Genomic DNA, 20,341 nt, shown 5'->3' with positions numbered 1-20,341 from the left:
GCAGCACAGCGTTGGGAACACCCCACTTCCTGATTCTGAGACACACATCTTCTCACCTTTGGTGTTTCAGGACTCCGGGCATACGGTGTATATTTAGAGCAATAGGGCCTCGCCCTCCTGACCCCCACCCCAGGAAAAAGTAGCCATATTTGTGTTGTATAATTAAAGAGGAGAGTTTAGAAGTAGGGGGCAGTGACCTGTCTCTTCCCCACGAGGTGTCAGTCACTTGAAACTGCTATAACAAAGTACCATGGACCGAGTGGCTTCCAAACAACAGAAATTTATTTCTCAAGTTTAGAGGCTGAAAGTCCAAGATCAGGCGCCAGCGTGGTCAGGTTCTGGTGAGAGCCTTCTTCTGGGTGGCAGGCTGCCATCTTCTCAGTGTACGCTCCTGTAACAGAGAGAGAGGAAGAGAAGTCTCTGGGGTCCCTATTATAAGGGCACCAATCCCACTCATGAGGGCTCCACCCTCGTGACCTAATTAACTCCTAATACCATTACACTGGAGGTTAGCATTTCAATATGTGAATTTGGGGGTGGGGAGGGAAGGCACAAATACTCAGTTCATTGCAAGGTCAATGCCAAAAATCACTGACAAGAGAGAGAGCCATGGGGGAAGGGTAGGGTAGGGCAGAGGGGTGGGGCCTCAGACGAGCAGTGGGAGAAACCTGGGCTGGTCCCAGAGAGGGACTGAAGGGAGTCTGCTAGGACAAGAAACTGACTGTGGAGTCAGTCTGCAGTCTCAGACTGGAAACCTGACATCTATGATGTTGTCCAGTGTTCACAGTGGTTGGGTTTCTCCAGCACCAGGCAGCAGGCAGTGGGAGTGGAGAGCACGGGGGAAGTAGGGGAACCGGGCGGGGTAAGTGCTGTGGGAAGACTCACGGCATGCTGGGAGTGTCCAGGGGTGATCAGGCAGGAAGCCAACTCCAGGACCAGGAGCATTTACCTAAGTACACACACCTATGTACGTGTAGAGCCTCGGGGAAAAGAGAACGCAGGTGGACTGTGTCGTCACTCCATCCCCTTGGAGAAAATGGGGAGTTAATGCTTACATGTTCCTACCCTGTGGACGAGAGGGAATGTTTCCTTCAGCCAGGTCTGTAGTTGTCATCCAAAGAACAATAAAGATATTGATGGAGGAGAAGCCGGGCAGAATTCAAAAGGAAAGGAGTCCAGATTGGTCCCACAGCTTTCACACTCCGAGGCCTTCGTGGTTTTGTACCTCAGAATCTGTGCAGTATATGGGGGTTAGCTCACGGAGGGCCAGACTGGTCAACCTCATGGGAATAACTGCCACAAGCCCGGGACCTCGGTGCCAGCAGTGCCTGGTGCTTCCTTTTCTTTCTCTTTATTTTCTTCCAAGTGTCAGTATCATAGGTGGTCTCTCTGTGTTAAGGTAAGATGTACCTTGATTGGAGAAATGAGGAACAGTAAAGATTTAGCAAGCAGGAGTTTTAGGGAATAATTATCCACATAACAAGGAAATACGTGGTGCTGTACATTTGTACTTACAAATCATGAACTATTTGACATAAAAGCTGAGGTAGAGAAAGACTACAGAAAAAAAAAATGTCCTAAATCAGTGTGAGTTGAAGATAAATCAGAAGTGAAGATAAAATATCTGTAAAACTCTACCATAAAGCAGTGGAACCATTATTTCATTTTTTAACATGCAGTTTGCACATTCTTTAAAAATGTCTGTTCTATATATATACAGCAAATCTACTTTTGAAATTATGGTATAAAATAAGAATATCTTTGTGATTCCAGTCCCTGGCTTTTAACTATCCTGCTGTTGAAGCATTGTGATCTGTGATCTTTACCACTTTAGTTTCATAATCATGGTATTTTGACCAAAAGCAAGAACTTTCTGCACTGTCCTAGTTTAGTTGTTCCAACTGACTGTGTGTTCTGATGTTGAAACCTTGTCTCTTTGTTCATCCCACTAAGGAAAAGGTTTTCTTCAACAACTATCATCCCAGATATGTAACTGTTCCAACTGATACTGAAATATAAGGTGTAAATAGAAGGGGTCCATTTTTAACTCGGTGGTGGAAGATTTCTTGCCCTGAGACGTTTACGTAGCTCACTAAAGCCCTTTTGCAGGAGGTGTTTCCCTGCTCACCAACCCTGTTGAGAAACAGCTGACTCAGAAGAAGTCGGAATCTCCTGGAAAGACAGTATGCACAGGTATTTGTTATGTGGGAGAGTGTCAAATGAAGTGATTTGCTGCTTTCACCTTGATGCAGTTCAGTTAGCAAGGCCTCAGTTTCAGCTGTGTGACTCAACTGACCATCCACAATCCTAGCAATATTAACAGCAAAAAGAATAACGGGAGGATGGGCTTAATAAAGCATCCCTCTGTCTTGCTTTGCGTTCCTCATAGATCATTAGCTCTTAGTTAAATTCTGGTGCTACTCAGTCATTCTTAGATTTGGGTAAAGATACCAAGTTGACTGCTTTGTAATAGTGAATAAAATCTTGCTCACATTACAGTTTTTTTTGGGGGGGGGTTGGGGTTTTTTTTGCCAAAACGATAAATAACTTCATCTTTTTCAATGCATTAAAAATAAGAATATTTAATAGTTTTCAACTGTTTTTCATCAGAAGTACTTGAAATTAAAAATAGTTCCTCCGAGAAATGAGGACTGATACAGGGGGCTTAATTAAAATGAAGGAGAAATTCACTGAAATTGAGCATTATTAAAATGTATTTTAAATGTAGTGCTTTTTAAATTTTCATTTGGGACATTAATTATATGACCCAAAAAGAATAATTAGCTACTTGAATTTAACAAAAAACACATTGTGTAATTTTTTTTTCTTTTATTGCTGTTAATGTTTTAGGTAACTGGCTTTTAAATTTGTTCATAAAGAATGCTTATTTCCCCATGCTTCATGACATATTCACATATCTAATTTGTTCAATTTTATGGGCTACAGACCCTCTTTGGATGCCAGACTTTTCTTTCTATAAACAAGCTATCTTAAACTTACTTCCTAATGATTTCCCCCACAGCATACTGAAATCTACAAGTGCTGTCAAAGTTCTGGTTGCCCTGCCCCACCCTCTGAGAGTCCCTGTATTTTCTCTTTCGAATTGAGAAACCCCGTGGCCATTGCTCTCACCGTCCTCCTGAGATGTGGCCAGAGTCGCTAGTCCCACTCTAGACCCCGTCCCTCCCAGGACCCCTGAGACCTGGGCTTACCCCCATCCCCTGAAGGGCCACTAGGGGAGTTTTGTCCCCTGCTAAGCTGGAGAACAACAGCAGTTAGCATCAATACTCAATATAAACAAAAGCAGAGGAGGGTGTCCCCAGAAAACAGCTCTTTACAATGCACGTATGTTCACTCCTATTCACTAGAACTGTTCACCTGATTAGCACTTTGTCAACTGGATGCAAAGATTGGGGGGCGGGACAGGGAAAGGAGAGCCTGCTAGGCTGGATCAGATGTAACAAGTGAGCTGTCAGAGAGAGGCCAGAGAGAAGTGCTTTACAGGTTTACGGGGCACATCATTCACAAGTAATAGCTATTTCTTCCCGCTTTCCTTGATTTACCTCTCAAAAAAGAAATACCCGTTTAAGGGCTCAGTGCTGCTGCCCTATGATTCACGGCCAAGATTTGTGCGTTTTCTCCTCCCACCAAAAATAAATGTCAGGAGCTTCATACTTCTTGGCAAGAGAAGGTAGGAAACTGCTGAGAATCTAACATGTGGTAAGCACTACCCTGGCACGTTGAATGGGTACTTTCTTCATTTAATCCTGACAGCGACCAGATACTATTATGCCCATTTCATAAATGGGAACATTCAGGCTGAGAGAGTGACTCTCCCCGACCACGAGACAGAGACAGGAGTTGAACCCATATCTGTCTGAACCCCCAAACCCGTGATCTTACCACTAGAGACTGTGATGGTGACTGTCACCATGTGTAATAGCTTCCAGGCAGCAGGTAGACCTGGGAAGAGCCTTTGGAGTCACGTGGGCCAAGGCTTGAGTTCCAGCCTGTTACCCGCTGTCTGCAAAATCTTCATCTGTAAAATGCACATCACAGTAATTCCGAACTCAGTGCATTGTGGGGATTAAAGGACATAATGGACGTGAAGTATTTTGCACAGCACCTGACACATGACTTGGGAATATGCTTGCTTCCTTTGTACAGTGTCAGATTTCCTGAACTTGGGCTCCTAGTAGAATGACTCTAGGCGGGCTGAGTGCTGTAGATGTGTGGACTAGAGCGATGCTTGGCCTCCCGAGTCCTTGGAAACAAAGCACCCGTGTGCCTGTGTTGCCAGCACGCTTTACGGGGCCATCTCTCCCGCCAGCACTCAGTACAGCCCTGTAGATGGCGCCGCAGAGCCGGGACATGCGGGGGAACGGGTGGGCGATGGCTCCACGTGTTTGTAGGTTTTAGAACAAAATTAAGTTGAGCTCCCTTGTGTTCTGAGACGTTTCTTTCATCTCAGATTTCTCCGGGGTTTTACCATGCTTGTTTTAACCAGAGACCATCCTGGGAAACAGTTTGAACCCCAACTGGAACTTATTATTGGAAAGCCAAGTGGGAGGGAGAACAGGGATGCCAACCAATAAAATTGAAGATAAGGTTTTTCAGTGTAATAAAATTAAAACCTAAACAAGTCCTAAAAGTTTTGGCTCTTTTGTGGCCAAGACTTGGCAACACTTTCGCTCTGAGCCTGGAGCCAGGGGCTGCGTCAAGAGCGGGGGCCCCTCTCTCTCCACCTGCTCTGTGCTCTGGCTTAGCCGTGGGCCCTCAGGTCCCCACAGATGGAATGAGGGGCAACCGTGCCCGAACCAGCCAAGGGTCGGGTGGGAAGAACTTTGTGCAGAAGCAACACCGCGGGCCTTGGTTCATGCCCGTGGAAATCAGGAAGTGAGCTGCTTGCAGCTCTTGGACAGTCGCGTGCCCCGTGTTCCTGTCTCTTAACACTGTGTGCGGGGCCACGTTGTGGAACAGTCTGATGGGGCTGGCGCAGATGCGGGCGCATGGTGCCACTGGGCCCTTGGCTTCCCTCCGCTGCCTGCCAGGGCAGCCGACACGCACCAGCCCCGGGCTCTGGAGGAGATGGAGGAGGACGCACAGGGTGCTTTCTCCAGACAGATACCTGGCCGCCTTTCTGGATTTGTCAGAACCCTGTGGATAGGAAGTGGGAAACTCAACTTTGAATATCTGCTTTTACCTTCAGGTGACTATTACCTTTTCATCAGTTCTCTAATAAGTGGGCTGTTGGAAAGAATCATTTAATGGTAATTGAAGTTTGGAGATGTGACAAGCCATTGCTATTTCAAATTTTCTTTTTTCTTCTCCTTAAAATTCAGAGATAAAAATTATATTTTGGAGCTAATTAGGGCAATTTTGTAAAGAATTTTCCCCCTTTTGAGGGGAGGATGAAGGAGAGGAAGGAAGGTCATTGCTTCACATTGGAATGGGACGGACCTGGGTTGTGTGGATTTTGGCATGTAATTAACTTCCTCAAGCCTCTTTTTGCCTCATCTGTAAAAGGGGACAATAATGTTTATTTGCAGAGTTCGCATAAGGATTCAATTAAGAGACCAGCACAGATTCTAGACAATAATAAGGTCCTCTAATCCACAGTTAGATCAAATTCTCAGCAACTGTAAATGTCACTCTTCAAAATAATTGTTTAATATGCTTAACATATTAAAAAGAGTCCACATTTAAAATCCTAATAACACTAATTATTTCCATTGTAGTAACTGTGCAAAAATTAATTTTACTGAGCGAGCCTTTTATGTTTTCAGTTTAGAAAAGTCCATGTTTAGTGCCCGAGAGTCCTGTGGGTCTCTAACTGTGTTACGGGTAATTCCACAGGATTTCCAGAAATGATGAATGTCAGTGGAAATTTTGACTTACCATTTAGTGCACAGTTCTATGAAATCTGTAAGTTAGTAGGTGACAGGTGACGGGGCTTAGATCACACCATCTGGGAGAGGCCTTGTAAATGTGTCGTGGAGTAAACCACTGTTGCAGCTACATGGCCAAGAAAGACTTCCCACAATCAGACATCTTAGTGTTTTAGAAAACTTAATGGCATTTGCAATTTCTCTAAACACTCCTATTGTTCAAACCTCTTTAAAAAGAAAAAAAAAGAAAAACCCTGTAGTTATTATAGCATAACTGACCTTTATTGCAAACTGCCCTGTTTTATTTTAAAGAGCCAAATATTATGAGGACCAGTTCTCAGGACTTGGGTTGTCCTTCAGAGGTGATGAGCTCTGATGCCTCTCAGGGCTGAACCTTGGGGAGTGGTGATAAACTGCCTGTCAGACGATGATTCGATTACTTCCCTTATCATTAGCAATTCTTATCATTAAGTAGGCAAGGAAAGTAAAAACCCGAGAGGCTCTCAAGGTGTCATCTGGACACAGTCATTTACGTACGGACGCACACTTACCCATCACAGATATCCCCACGGATACCCCTTTGCAAAACGGATCCAAAAGGGAAACTTTCATTTTCCTTTTATCCATTCAAAAAATATTTGTAAGTACCTCCTGTGTGCCAGGCCCAGAGAGTATTCAGTGGGAAATACACATTCATCTCACCCCGACCTGTACTTCCCCCGGTGGCTCCACCCCGAAGGCCACACTACGACCAGTTTCTTTGGTTTCCTTTGAGAGATATTCTGTGTGTATACAGGAATAGATTTGTGTGTGTTTCTCACTGCTTTTTTTTTAAAATCCACGTGATAGCATACGATAAACCTCACATCTTGGAGAGTATTCCATATCCGTCTAACTCATTCTTCTTTTCCACTGCAGCATAGTATTCCGTTGTATGGTTGGACGAGTATTGTATTAGTACCCTGTTGCTGGACGTTTTAGTAATTCCTAGGGGTTTTCTTTCGTTCTATTTTTGTGGCCTCGCCGTCTTTCTCCTGATGCATTAATGATTCATTAATGATTCTGGGAGGTGGGACTCAGCACCACCTTCATGAAGACCCCAGCCTTGTATGTAATCCCCAGCAGATCCGGGCAGGCATGAGCAAGTTAGTTTACTGTGCAAGGCCTTGTCTTTTCACCCCACAGATTTCCCGTGATTAGTGATCATGAAGCCAGTTGATACGCTTTTCTACGCCGGCACCCACTCCTTTGAATTGCAGGGCACTTGAGGAGGATGACCCTGTGTGGCAGGCCCCTTCCTCTCACCCAGGGCTCTGTGGTCTCAGGCCACCAGGCTGCTCACCAGTCAGTGTCCTCTGTGGCCGGGACAGCTGGTCACCCTGAAGAGTTCCCTGTGCCCCTGGACCATGGTCGGCCTCCTTTTCTTCTGACTGCCATTGCTCCTCGTGTGTGATTTTATTTCCACTGTAAAGGAGGAACTCTTGAGGATCAGCTGAAGCACATCCACTTCTTTCTTTTTTTTTTTTTTGCGGTACGCGGGCCTCTCACTGCTGTGGCCTCTCCCGTTGCGGAGCACAGGCTCCGGATGCACAGGCTCAGCGGCCATGGCTCATGGGCCCAGCCGCTCCGCGGCATGTGGGATCTTCCCGGACCGGGGCATGAACCTGTGTCCCCTGCATCGGCAGGCGGACTCCCAACCACTGCGCCACCAGGGAAGTCCGAAGCACATCCACTTTACACGTATCATAATTAGCTCCCTCCCTCCCCTTTGGAATGGCTCAGTAAAGATAGTTGGTTTCATTGCTGGAAACCTTAACTGTCAGAAGGTTGCTTTCTTACACTTGGTCATAAAACCTAGGAAGCCCCTTCCCAGAGGAAGTCTACAGGGACCTTGACGTGACCTTGACCACCAGTTGTTGCTTCAGCTGCGTCTTCTCTTCTTTGTTATTTCTGCCCCTCGTGCTGACATTGCCATTCTCTGCCTCTGAGGGTCAGTTTTCTGTTTCCAGCTGTTCCTCCTCTCTTTACTCTAATCCCCGTCTCTTTCCCTCCTCGCATGTCTGTTTTCTTTAAAGCGATGTCTACTCCAGAGCTTGCTTGTTTCTGCCACTATCTGTGGGGTTCGCATCCCAACAGCATCACTTACTGTCTCTTGTTAGTTCCTCAGGTGGTTCGTCAGTTGGCCCCACCTCTCCCCTTTATCTCAAAAGGTTTTGTTGTTGTTGTTGTTTGGTTTGGTTTTTCATTTGTTTGTTTTTAAATCATGGTGCAAACCCATTTCCTTATGCTGGCAGTGGGCAGATTTTCAAAGTAATTTGGCATTGTTCAAGTTTGCTTTTAAGTTATGTTCTTTTTTTTTTTTCCTTTCTTTCAGCCACTGGTCACTTTATAACAAATACCACTTACAAATTCAACAAACAATTATCAGATTTCTGAGCCCATGCCTAACCCTGTTCCAGGCCCTGAAGAGGCAGATAAACTCCCCTCCCTCGAGGAATTCACTCCAGGGTTGGGGCGGGGGGTGCGCTGCGGACCATAATGAAGTCGGTGAGCACGTGTGCGGGAGAAAATTAAAACAGGAAGGCGGGGCAGGGAGCTCAGAATGGGATACAGGTTACTGAGGCGCTCGGGGAAGAGTTCATCACGGAGAGGCCGTCTGAACAAAACTTGAAGGGAATGCTGCAGCAAGTAACGGGGGTCACCTAGGGAAGCAGGGCGGTGAGAGCGCAGGTGAGGACTAGCCACGGGGCGGGGGCGGTTGGCGTGCCTGGAGGCGGTGCGGGTCAGAGGGCTCCCAGGAGCCGAGGGCACCAGGCCCTGGAGGCCCCTGCGAGGACTTGGGCTCTGGCTCGGGGACAAAGAGCCGACTGCACAGACTTGAGCAAGACAAGTGACGTGTCTTGTGCTGCGATGCATTATTGTCACATACTATTTCAAGAGGACTTGTGACTAATTAAGGCCAGCATAGTCTTTCTTCCAGCAATTCTCGCTATAAATATTGTGTGCTCGATCACTTAGGAGTATGGCCTAGACAGAAATCACCCAACGTTTCTTCTTTTTTCCCTCCCTCACCCCTGATAGGTTGTGTAGATGCAAAGACCATTGTAATTGTTAGTGGAATTCTTTAATAAGCCTTGTCCCTAGGCAACCAAAAGCTTTCAATAATTTTAAGCTCTCTGCAAACTTTTACCAGTTCTGATTTAGTATATTTATCAATATTTACAACTTACGTCAGTACTTCTTCCAGAAAGATGAGATGAGGCTTAACATGAAAGACGTTTAAATTTAAAGGCTGTGAAAATAGAAGTAAAAAATGAATGAAATTATGCAGGAAGATGAAGCAAATGTAGCATATCAATTTGGGTGACTGTTGTGAGGTGATCGACCAGTCAGTTTACCCATGAACTTCATGGTAGCAAAGCCAAAAAGGAAAACAACAGATTACATAATTATCCTTGTCTGATTTCCCCAGACCATAACACGAGTCTTTTTCCTTCTTCCTCTAATGTAAGCTACCAAAATAAGTTGGTCAGTCAGTATATATTTCAACCTTATTCCTACTGTGCTACTTATTTGTTTACTTGCAGAGTGTCATTTTTGCTGAAAAAATCAATTTTCTGCTAAAATTGTCAGTTCACTAACTGTAGACATGAAAATAAAGGTTGATTTTTTAAAAAATGTTTGTCTGCTTTACCAGATTGCCAGCTACCTAAGGCAGAAATTGTATCCATTCATCTTTATATCCTTGGTGGCCCCTAAAGAAATAGTTCTTCGATCCCCTTCCTATGACTCCAAAATCTAACAGGCTCTGAAAACAGAAAATGTTATCAAACGTTGGGTACCAAAACTCATTCAGAGGCAAAGCCTGAACTGAAATAAGACACTTTAAAAATGTTCATTTTTTTTCCCCCTTGTGAATACTCATGTTTTACTACAGAAGTGGTACTCGGTTTAACTAGGGGTATTCTGCAGACTCTGCTGGGTGTTATGTAACATTTGGTGTGAGCATCTTATTACTTTTCTAAAATTTGAAAGTGTAAATTCCAAAATACATCTGGCCGCAGTGGTTTCAGAAGAGGAATCACGGGCCTGCCATATCCAATGTCTAGAATAGTGTAGGTTCCTGGTAAACACGAGTTGAAGTGAAGCTTGACTAATATGAGGTATTTAGAAATGGGAAGCTCTTCTGCAGGCAGGCCTTAGGAGCTTGAGGCCTCAGGGGATCAAATCAATGAATCAGCCCTTAGAAGCATCGAAATGTTTCCTTAATTGTTCCTCAGAGCAGTAATCACTGCTCTTCCGTCAGCCTAATAAATCTCAGGAACGTGAAGTGTTAGTCAGTTAAAATTGTTCCTCTTGGTGTCCTGCAAGGGGCTTTTTGTGTGATTCATGTATTTTTTATGTTGTCTCTGTATCTTATCACTGTGTATCTTTTTGTTTTTCTTCCAACATGTTTGTAAGGTGTCACGTCAGCTTTTTTAATACTGGTGATTTAATTGCAAAAGCACACATAAACAGTTTGGAAGGTATGAGAAGAAATCCACAAGTCACACGGGAAAACAGCCACCAAGCCAGCATTCAGGCTGGAATTCATCCACTGTGCAGAACGAATTGCGCTGCCAGTGGGTCAAACTGTGTATCCTGAAATGGAGTGAAAAAGAAGTTTGATACAAGGAACATTTGTTTCGTACCAAAGATACAGTGGGAAATAGCAAGGCAGATCCAATACGGGCTTCACGCTCACAGATCTTAATAGGGAAAGCAAGACATTTATATGAAAGAAATAAAGAGTACACGGCAGAACATGCCAGAGGGCGTGCAGCCCGGGAGCTCGGGGGAGGGGTGGGGTCGCCCTGGCGGACTTAGGCCAGTGGAGAGGACGACTTGTGGAATACAAGGAGGGGGAAGCCCCAGCTCTCAGGAAGCTCTGCTTTTAGTCGTAGAGATGCATAAACAGATAAATTACCGTGGGAAGTGGTGAATGTTATCACTGGGGCCGTGGAACGTGGAGGACAGCCATCAGTCCCTGGGAAGGTGGGCAGGAGCTGACCTTCAGGCTGGGTCTTGAGGTTTGCCCCCAAGGGCAGGGCTGGGTCTAGGGATGCTTCCAGGCAGAGGGAATGGTAAGATGCTTATGTGACACCAGCGTGACTTTTTATACTGCATTGTCCTTGCAGGTGAATCAAGCAGCCCTCCTGGAACGATTCAGGGTGGGAAGGGTCTGCAGGGTAAGAGTCAGTTTAGAACCATCGCTCCAAAACTTGCGCCCCAAGTCCTGGCGCCCAGAATGCTCCCAGGCCCGGCGCCCTCCCTCTCTGACCACGCGCATCCAGGCCCCTCCCTCGGCTCGAAGGCCCTGGGGATGCCCCCCCAGAATTACGCGCTGATGCAGGTGGCCGGCCAGGAAGGGACCTTCTCCCTTGTCGCTCTGCCGCACGTCGCCTCGGCTCAGCCACTCCAGAAACCCAGACTGCCTCTGCCCAAGAACCTGAAGCTGCCCATCCCCCGGTACCAACGCCCAGGACATAGCAAAGGAGCCAGAAAGAAACCGGGGTTCAGCTCCTCCGACAGGGGCTGTAGCCAAGCTCCCGCCCAAACCCAAGCGGCCCCTCCCCTGCCTGAGCATCCCGAGGCCCCGCACAAGCCCAGCCCACCCGAGCCGGCGCTGGCACCCAGCCAGGCCCCGGCCTCGCTGACCAGTGGGGGTGGCCATGGAGACCCTGGGCCCCCAGGGACCAGAGACCATGGAGGTCGGGACCCGCCCTCCGCCCCAGCGCTGTCCACACCGGAGGAGCCCTCTGCCGAGCGGGGCCTCCCGAAGAGGTCAGGGAGAGAAGGCGTTGCAGGCAAGAAGCCCTCTAGGAAGCCTGCTGTCGCCAGGGGAGAACTCAGAGAACAGGTCGACTCTGCCAGAGCCGCGACCCATTTGCCGCCAGGCGTTATTGGAAACGCGGTTCAGGTGGTCCCTTCCATCCCCAGAGGTAAAGTGCCCATCCTGCCCTACTCAAGAATGAGGGCGTCGCAGGTTTACAAAGGCGGAGCGGCTGTGAACGTTGCGGATGTTTCTCTCCCTGGGCTCAGGGCAGCCGGTGATAAGACCTCGTCCATCCCGGAGGGCTTCTGTGCGGCCCCCCAGGTGGCCGACAGGGGACCTGCCCCACAGGCGTCGAGGCAGAGCCCCTGCGACAGGGCCTACTGTCCGGCCACCAAAGCCGACCTCAACCACAAAACAAAACCGAACGGCGCGGCAGCCAAGAGAAGAGGAAGAAAACGGAAGGTCCCGGATGAACTTCTGACATTTCAGGGTAAAAGGAGAAAATGTGTCATTAATGAGTGTAAAGATGGCAAAGAAAGAGCCAAAGCCGATCCCCAGGAATCCAGGGACCAAAAACCTGGGGCTGTGAAAAAATACCGTAGCATCATGCCCAAACCTGTCCTGGTCCTGCCGGCCCTGGCTCCCCTGGCCTCGCCCGCGGCCACGTTACAAGCCCCCGCGCCCGGCAGCCGGGGGCACGCGTCGTTCAATCACGCCCTCGCCGCCCCCAAGCATCCGGGCTGCAGGCAGGACGACGGCCCCTCCCCGAAGCCCGGCTCGGCCTTCAGAAATGGGTTCTCCGGCCTCAAAAAGCCTTGGCACGGGTGCCACGTGTGCGAGCACGCCTTCCAGCCCAAGCAGCACCTCCGCGAGCGCGCCAACACGCACAGCGACAGCCGGCCCTACAGCTGCCGGCTCTGCCGCAAAGCCTACGTGCGGCCGGGCAGCCTGAGCGCACACGTGCGTCTGCATCACGGCGACTCCCGGCCCAGGAGGCTCGTGTGCTGCGAATTCTGCGCGAAGGTGTTCGGTCACGTCAGAGTCTACTTCGGCCACCTGAAAGAGGTGCACGGGGTGGCCGTCAGCACCGAGCCCTCCCCCTGTGAGCCGCAGCCAGAGCCGCAGCCGCAGCCGGGGGACCTGCTGAGGACCAGGGAGCAGACTGCCCGAGGGATGGAGGGACAGGCGGACAGGTGAGTGCGGGGATGCTTCGGCTTTGAGGTCAGGGCCAGATTCCACACGCAGCAAGGTGGGTTTGGAAGACCCTCCCTCAGGTTAAGATTTCGTAAGGGAGCTGCCACCTCTTCCCCCTGTTCTGTGAAGAGGGGCCGCATTCCTCTCTGGTCTCTGATCATTAGTGGTTTTTGATGACTCCGCCTTCTACGAGCCAGGACGCAGAGGTCCCTTTGAGGGACGCTGGGGACAATTGGGCAAGAGATTAATTTTGCATCTGAAATATGAAAGAGTAACTTAGTGTCTGTAGATCTGGTGCTTCCGAGAAGTAATCTCCTCCACACTCTTGGCCACAGAACGTATACCCAGAGAGCACCATCTGGCCCAGAATACGGCGTGGCAGGTGGCGGGGACTGAGCGCAGCTCTGCTGCACGGAGCAGCCCTCAGGTGCGGGCCTGACGCTCAGCGCTTGGCCTGTTTCCCCGTCAGGCCGGGTTTACTGTCTCCTGTGTCCTTGTCTGTGCAGCGCTGCTTCCCAGCACCGTAAACGAACCAGCTGAGTAATCTGAAAGCTGCCGGGCGGGTCTGAGAGTCGTGAGTCAACCAGGGCACCGCGCTGGGTCTGTCCACCGTGCTCTAGGTGGTGGAGCGGAGGTCGCGCTGAAGTGAATGCTCGTCAGCACCGTGAAACTTGAACGTTTTCCAGCACTTTAGATCCTCGGCCCCTGACCATTCCCAGTTGTCCTAATGGTTCTAAATCCTTTCTGTTCAATTTCAGCTTGGTCTGTCATAGTCATTAAAAATAAGTTACGCCTGTCCTGTTTCCTCCCGGCTTTTCTGAGGTTTCTCTGTGTCTCTGTAGGCATTTCTGTCCCTTTTCCTAAGGTACATAGCAGCCTCCCCAAAGAAACCTCACTTCTTAAGTGTTGAACGGAGTCCATGCTGAGTTTTAGCTAAGATGTCCAGACTGCACTGGGTGCTCAGGGAGAGGGAGGGCCCTGGAGGGCGGGGGGACAGTCCCCTCAGCTGGACCCAGCGAGTTCCTGCCGCTCTCCTGGTGCTCACGTCTGTTGCCATGGTAACCAAAGAACAGGTGGCTCCCGGGGGAGCCTCTTTCAGAAGTGGACCCTGCGGGCGTGGGAAGTGTGAGGCCCCAGGCAGCACTGACCTTGGCCTTCGCAGCAGCCTCTGCCTCCCACGCGCTCTCTGCTTGCCCCTCCTTCGGCCCCTCCTCGGTGCATGTGTCTGAGATCCCCGAAGGCCAGGAGCTGTAAGGAGAAGTTCCGCTTGTGTCCTTCCATGAGATCTGATACAGACTCTTTCCCCCCTTTCCAGGGAGACCAAGTCCAGCCTGGAAGAAGACCTCCTTCTAAACCAGGCTGATGAGGTCAAATTCCAGATCAGATGTGGCCGCTGTCAGATCACTGCCCAGTCTTTTGCTGAAATCAAGTTCCACCTGCTTTACGTTCATGGAGAGGAGATCCAGGGCCAGGTGCAAGAGGAGCTCTCACCCTCCCCTGGCAGCGGGGGAGCTCAGGGAGAACTGGTTCAGCAGGCTGCTCCTTTCTGGAAACATCCTGAGAGAAGAAAGCAGCTTAAGCACCGTCCCTTGGACGGGGAACTCTGTGCAGTCCCCAGACTGAAAAAGCAACTCTACCTCCGTCACCAGAATGATGTGGAAATACTTGCAAAACATGAAGGAGCCCAGCCAGGACCCAGTGAGCCCGGAGGACACCCCCAGGGCCCCGAGGGTCCCGGCCCCGACGCTGCCCTCTCCCCGCCCCGGCCTGGCTTTCACTGCGTGCTTTGTGCACAGACGCTGGTAAGGAAGGAAGAGCTGCTTCTGCATTGGGAAGAGCGGCACAAGTGCGACGACCCTCCGAGACTCTGGACGGTCCTCAGCGCGCTCTCCAGCCAGGGAGTCGTCGAACCTTCCAGCGACACCGGGAAATGAGGCAGGAAGCCGAGGGGTAAGGGGAGGTTTCCTCTCCTCTTCCTCTGTTCCGTGGTGGTGCGCTTAATACCAAAAATCAGACAGGTTAGGATCAGCGTTAATGAGCAGCGTGAGTTTCGTACACAGTTTTATTTTATTATGAAATATATATGTACATATGCCCTTGATGCATATTTTTCTAACATAACGCAGTTTTATTTTAAAATTCTATGTCCTGTTAGTATCTGAGACTTTATTTCAGATTCAATAAAAAGATAAATTTGCAGATTGAAATGTAGAGTATTATAGGCTATTCTTCAAGTACAGTTTTTAGTAAAAACACGTGTGTTTGAGTTATTTCCTGTCTGTGTGCGTGTATGTGTCCTTTTGTTCACGTGTTTTCTGTTTAAGTAGGTCGACAAATGTGGTAAATGTCCAGGTGACAAAATCATTTCTGTCTCAACCCTGGCATATTGTTGATCTTTATCAGATTCTCTAGTTTATTTGAATATGCTGTAGAGCAGCACCTTAAATGAGGTTCTCGTCTGTCATAATTGAAAGTCCGTGTTTTCAGGACTTTGATTTTTTTAAATTCATTTTCTTAAATGCACATTCCGTTGAGGCTTAGATGCGAAGTCTTATCCCTGTAGTGCTCCCTGTCAAAGTAATCAACCATTTCTTAGTACTTTGGCTAATAGAAAAACCACTTTTTTGTTAAAAAGTTATTTTCAAAAAGTCTTTTGAGCCAGAAAATTTACAATCTGGAGAGGGAACTGGGTAGTTCAGCCCAGATGTCAGGTGTCTCAGCGGCCTTTCCTCTTCCCCAGTAACTTCAGAGGGCTGTCACTGGCTGATCAATTTTAGATGCAACTGTGCCTTTCAAGCCCGGGTCCTCTTTGAAAGTCAGGAGTAAATGATTGCCTGTTAAATTCTTGGGAAATTACCTCGAATCAGAAATGTTGCCATTTGAAGTTTCTGGCCATCCTGGCTGCAAAATCGTTTTCTCGGAATGGGGGAGTCTGAACACTTCAAGCCACTCGAATCCCGGGCTTTGGTTGAAAGCGCCGTGCACGTGGCCAGCCCTGTTCCTGAAGCTGGGCCCGGGCGTCATAACATTTTTCTGTGTTAAAGGAAGTTACCTAAACGGAGCAAGACCTAAATTCTAACTGATGAGCTAGCGGGTCTTAAATCATCTTTCTGAATGTCTCATTTTAAAACCAAGTGTTCAGAAGTACAATTTGGTTTAAATAGCGCAAAAAAGGGAAAACCCAATCCGTGGCTTTTTTGCAAATAGTTTTATAAATTTGAGAATAAGAGGGTAGGGATAGAAATCTCGGAAAGATTCTGCTGTGGTTCATCAATCGATCACGCGGCACCCAATCTCAGACAGATGCTGTCAGACCTCCACTGTGTGGATATTTTTAGAACTCGGCTAGTCACGGGACAGCTTTACCATTCAGCGCAGCATCTAGTTTGGTTTTGGAGGAGTGGTCTCGAAGACACTAACAAATGAGATCTACCACGACTACTACTTGAGTTCAAACCATGAAACTTGACTTAAACTCTAAAGTGGTTCTTAGACCCCTCTGTCTTCAGATGCTAAGCAGTATTTCCGAAATACTGGCCAAGAAGGCCTCGGACAGAGGAGCGGGTCCGGTTGGAGACAAAGGTGCGGGGGGCAGAGGGCATCCACCCCGCGCGTAAAGGAGAGTCCGAAGTCCCCAAGGTTGTGAGGACGCTCCCCTGTGGCCCGTGTTTAATACCATATTCTTGCATTGAGAGCAAGACAGCGAGGGCTCAGGAAGCCTCTGGAAAGAAGTAGAGGGTGAGGATGAGCCGAGAGCAAAGCTGGGGAGGTGCAGTTGGCTCTTCACGAAGCGCTCTGCCTGGGTCCCCTTCTCCTCAGGTCCTCCCTGCGTTTCGCCAGGAGCAGCCCAGTGCCACCTCGGTCAGGGAGTCTCCGGTCCTTAACGACGGCGCTGCTTCAGTGGGAATGCTGCGAAGAGGGACCCCAACTGGGGAGGTAGGAGAAAAGGGAATCATTCAGCTAAAGAACTTCGGGAACAGCTCACGTGGATTCCCCAGGGGGTCTTGATGGACAAGCCTTCCGGGGGGGCAGACGTCCCAGCCTACGTACGTGACCCACAGGCAGTGACGTGTACAAGGAGGTGCTGTGAGGCTTACTGCCCGTGAGTTACCTTTCGAGGCTCCATTCTCCCACCGGTAAGATGGGAGCCGTGACCCCCCCACCCAAGGCATCAGTTGTGAACGGCCGATGCCACACAAATAGAGCGTCGGGCACACTCGGACCACGGAGTAACTGGTGGCTGTTATTTATTATACTTTTGGGCAGACTTGCAAGAAGAGGTATGTGATGCCTCAGGTCGGCCTCACGTCCAGAATTCAAGGATAAGACCTCTACGGAGAACCACAGACATTTGCATCTTTGCATAAAAAGTGTATTTTAATTTTTAAATAAACTGGGACTGGGATCACGTGGAGTTTTGGTGTCTATTTAGTCAATAGAGGAGGTGAAATTCACTAGACGGTCTCCGTTCTGAGTTCCACTGTGGGCCACGAATCCCTCCCCGTGGCTGCCCTCCGCGGCCTCCGCTGGCCCTGGTCACAGCGTCCGCCCCAGTGGGCTTGTCTGTTTCCCACACTGGACCATAAGCCTCTTGAGGGCAGGGACCGTGTCTTTGCTCAGCACGTAGCCCCAGAGGATCCAGCCCCTGACAAGGACCCGTGTACAACATTTGTTGAAAAAATAATACGTGAGCAAAAAACAAATAAAATTGTCCCTTTCCCTTTCTATGAATAGATCCAGCTTCAGGAGCTCCCCACCTTAGAGCTAGGAAGGCACAGGGGCAAATTTGGTCTGAAATGCAGCACGTCCATTTCACTTCATGTCTTTTGCTTCTTGGCAAGTTGTCCCAGAGCCAGAAAAATGAGGGGTTTTTTGTTTTTTTCTTTTGGCCCTAAATTATTTCTGAAAGTTACAGCATTTTAGATTTGTATTGTTTCATTAGCTGTCGCTTTTATTCATGACCCCTTTTGTTTCTCTCTCTTTCTCTGGACCTCTTCCTGCTGGAGCTTGACCGTTCCTCTCATATGGAAAGTTGTCTGTTCATCAGCACGCCATAAATAATCCAACCTGCGTGCATTCCACTGTCTTCCCCAGCTGCCCCGCTCCAGTTTTCTGTGGCTCCAGTGACATGATCGTTGGCAATAAATGCTCAGCTTCATTTATTTACTGGAATTCTCAGATCTGGACCAGTTTGCTCCATTCAAGCTGCTGACGTGTTTTGTTAGGTACACATTTTGTAGAATCTCCCCTTGGTGCTGAGCTCTGAGAAAAAGGGCCCTGGTAAGGATGAACTGGGATTTAACCGATCTTTAGCTTCAACTTTATACGGACTTGCCTAACATCAGGCAGTCGGCAGCTTATCTGGACTTGGGGTGCAATCCAATACGTATTTGAACCATATTCGCCTCTCCAGGAATGCTCCTTTTGGAGGTGAAATGTTTATTGTATCTCATATTTGGTCATGGTCATGGTTATCCCCATAATAAAACTATAACCATGGTTTTGCAAGCATATTTTAAACTTGTGTTCAGGATGTTAGTTAGCTAAGTAGTACATCACATCTTCCATGCTCTGAAGTGTGAGAATGTTTCAATGTGTTGCCTTAACCCCAGGAGAAAATCCGGGGTCTACTGAAGGAGAACAAATGTGACACTTGTTCTGATTTTGATGTGAAGCTAAACAGGTTTCTGGGATTTTTTTTTTTTTTCAGTGAAACTTGCTCACATGTTCAAATTGCCCACCACGCCTTGGTTAGCTTAACCATAAAGAATTCACCTGTAATAGGATGGCAGTACTTGCCTCTTTCAGTACATTCCACAAACAAAATTGCAAGCAATTAGCATCACAATAGATCATGTTTTGATAAATCAGCCACTAAGCGCTACTCAAAAAAATGAAAGATTTTACCTTCTGTCATTAAGTAGGAATTTAATCTCCAGTCAGGTGTTGCAAAGAGACCTCCCACCAGGTGTTCTAAGGGCATGTGCAGAAACAGCAATGAACTTGATCTGACTATTGCCTGAGTTGTCATGCAGATCTTACCACAAAAATTTGGCCATGGAGGAGATCCAGGTGCTCAAACATACGAGCTGCAGGACCCTCCCTAAGCTCTGGCTATTTCCGGAAGTCATTGCTAAGTGTGTGCTCTTATGAAACTAATACACTGCCTTTTCCCAGTCTCATCCAAATTAAAGCACAGTTAAATTTTTCCTAAGACATTCATTGAACCAAGCCTTTTTGACAATGGTTACAACCAAGGAAAGTTGAAATATCCAAGAAGACTTAAGTCCTTTGAATGGTGTTTATTCTTTCTTGAAGTAAAGAGTGGGTAGGGCGAACAGGAGGGCAGCACTGCCATGTCAAGACATGGCATGAGGAACTTTTTGATGATGAAGGGAAAGGCCCAGTGGGGTGCCGTAGGGTAGTGGGGAGCCTGGATCCAGGGTCCAGACAGCAAAATGGCATTAATAGTTTGGTACCACCTCCTTGGAACAAACCAAATTTGACGATTTCTATCAAAATCTTTTTAAAATGCACAGACTTTTTGACCCAGGAACTCCACTTCCAGGAATCTGGCCTATAGATACTACTGCACGAGTTCACAGACAGATGTGGACAAAGAAAGGCGCCTGCCATATCAGGAAACAAAGGATGTTGCAGCCATCAAGCTGTCAGCCACTGCAGCCGCCCCAGACTGTGCACCCTGAGCGGATTCAGGATGGAGAAACCCAGGACGCCGGCCCCAGATAGCTAAGGTGCATATCAAAGGAATCATTTCAGTGAGCCCAGACCCTTGCGTCTTCCCATATACAGAAAATTGCTAAATTCATTAATTTGAGATGTCTGGTTTTCTTTAATTAACAGTCATCATTTGATGTTCTGACAACCTGGGTTTTTTGTTTTTTTTGGCAAAAACTCCTATATATTCTGGCTTCTCCCTTACAGTCCCTCCAAGGATCTGAGAGCCTCTCTCCTGGGCCTAAGTGCTTAGTATGTCCACCAAATAAAACGTAATTCTCCACTTCAAGGTTGTGGGGTTTTTTCAGTCGACACATATGTGAGGATGTTCAGTGCAGCATTGTTTATAAGACTGAACACAAATTTAAGTATCCGTCAGAGCCGGTTTAAAGAAGCCTCAGTGCTCCAGGGGACGGAATACCGTGCTGCAGGAGAAAAGACGGAAGTTGCACCTCCTGTGCTGAAATCTGTACTGTGTGCAGGAAGCAAGATGCAGAACACGTATGGTGTGCTGTCATGTGAAAAAGGAGGAAGTAAGGGTGGGCGAGAAGGGGTCGATGTGTGCTTGTAATATGCATAGGAATTTTCCCAGAAGGGGGCTTCAGGAAAGGGGTACCAGGAGACGGCAAAGCGGGACACTTACTTCTGCGTTATTGGAATGTTTGCCTGCATTTTGTTTATTGTTTTTGGGTTGCAAAATGTCTTC

General features: G+C 48.1%; 1 protein-coding gene across 1 annotated transcript in view; it reads left to right on the top strand.

Moving 5' to 3' along the window:
• The window catches only part of ZNF438 (zinc finger protein 438), a 166,929-nt gene extending 151,811 nt beyond the window's left edge, over nt 1-15,118 (top strand). The window contains exons 5-7 of the mRNA XM_079698785.1: nt 2,110-2,193; nt 11,066-12,896; nt 14,213-15,118. Coding sequence (XP_079554911.1) covers nt 2,110-2,193; nt 11,066-12,896; nt 14,213-14,831 — 2,534 coding nt within the window. The 3' untranslated portion in view covers nt 14,832-15,118. The remainder of the gene's footprint in view (nt 1-2,109; nt 2,194-11,065; nt 12,897-14,212) is intronic.
• Nucleotides 15,119-20,341: the final 5,223 nt, after the last annotated feature.

The sequence above is a fragment of the Hyperoodon ampullatus genome (assembly GCF_949752795.1).
Source record: "Hyperoodon ampullatus genome assembly, chromosome: 3".
Taxonomy (NCBI): Eukaryota; Metazoa; Chordata; class Mammalia; order Artiodactyla; family Ziphiidae; genus Hyperoodon; species Hyperoodon ampullatus.
This window is presented reverse-complemented; position numbering and strand designations above follow the sequence as displayed.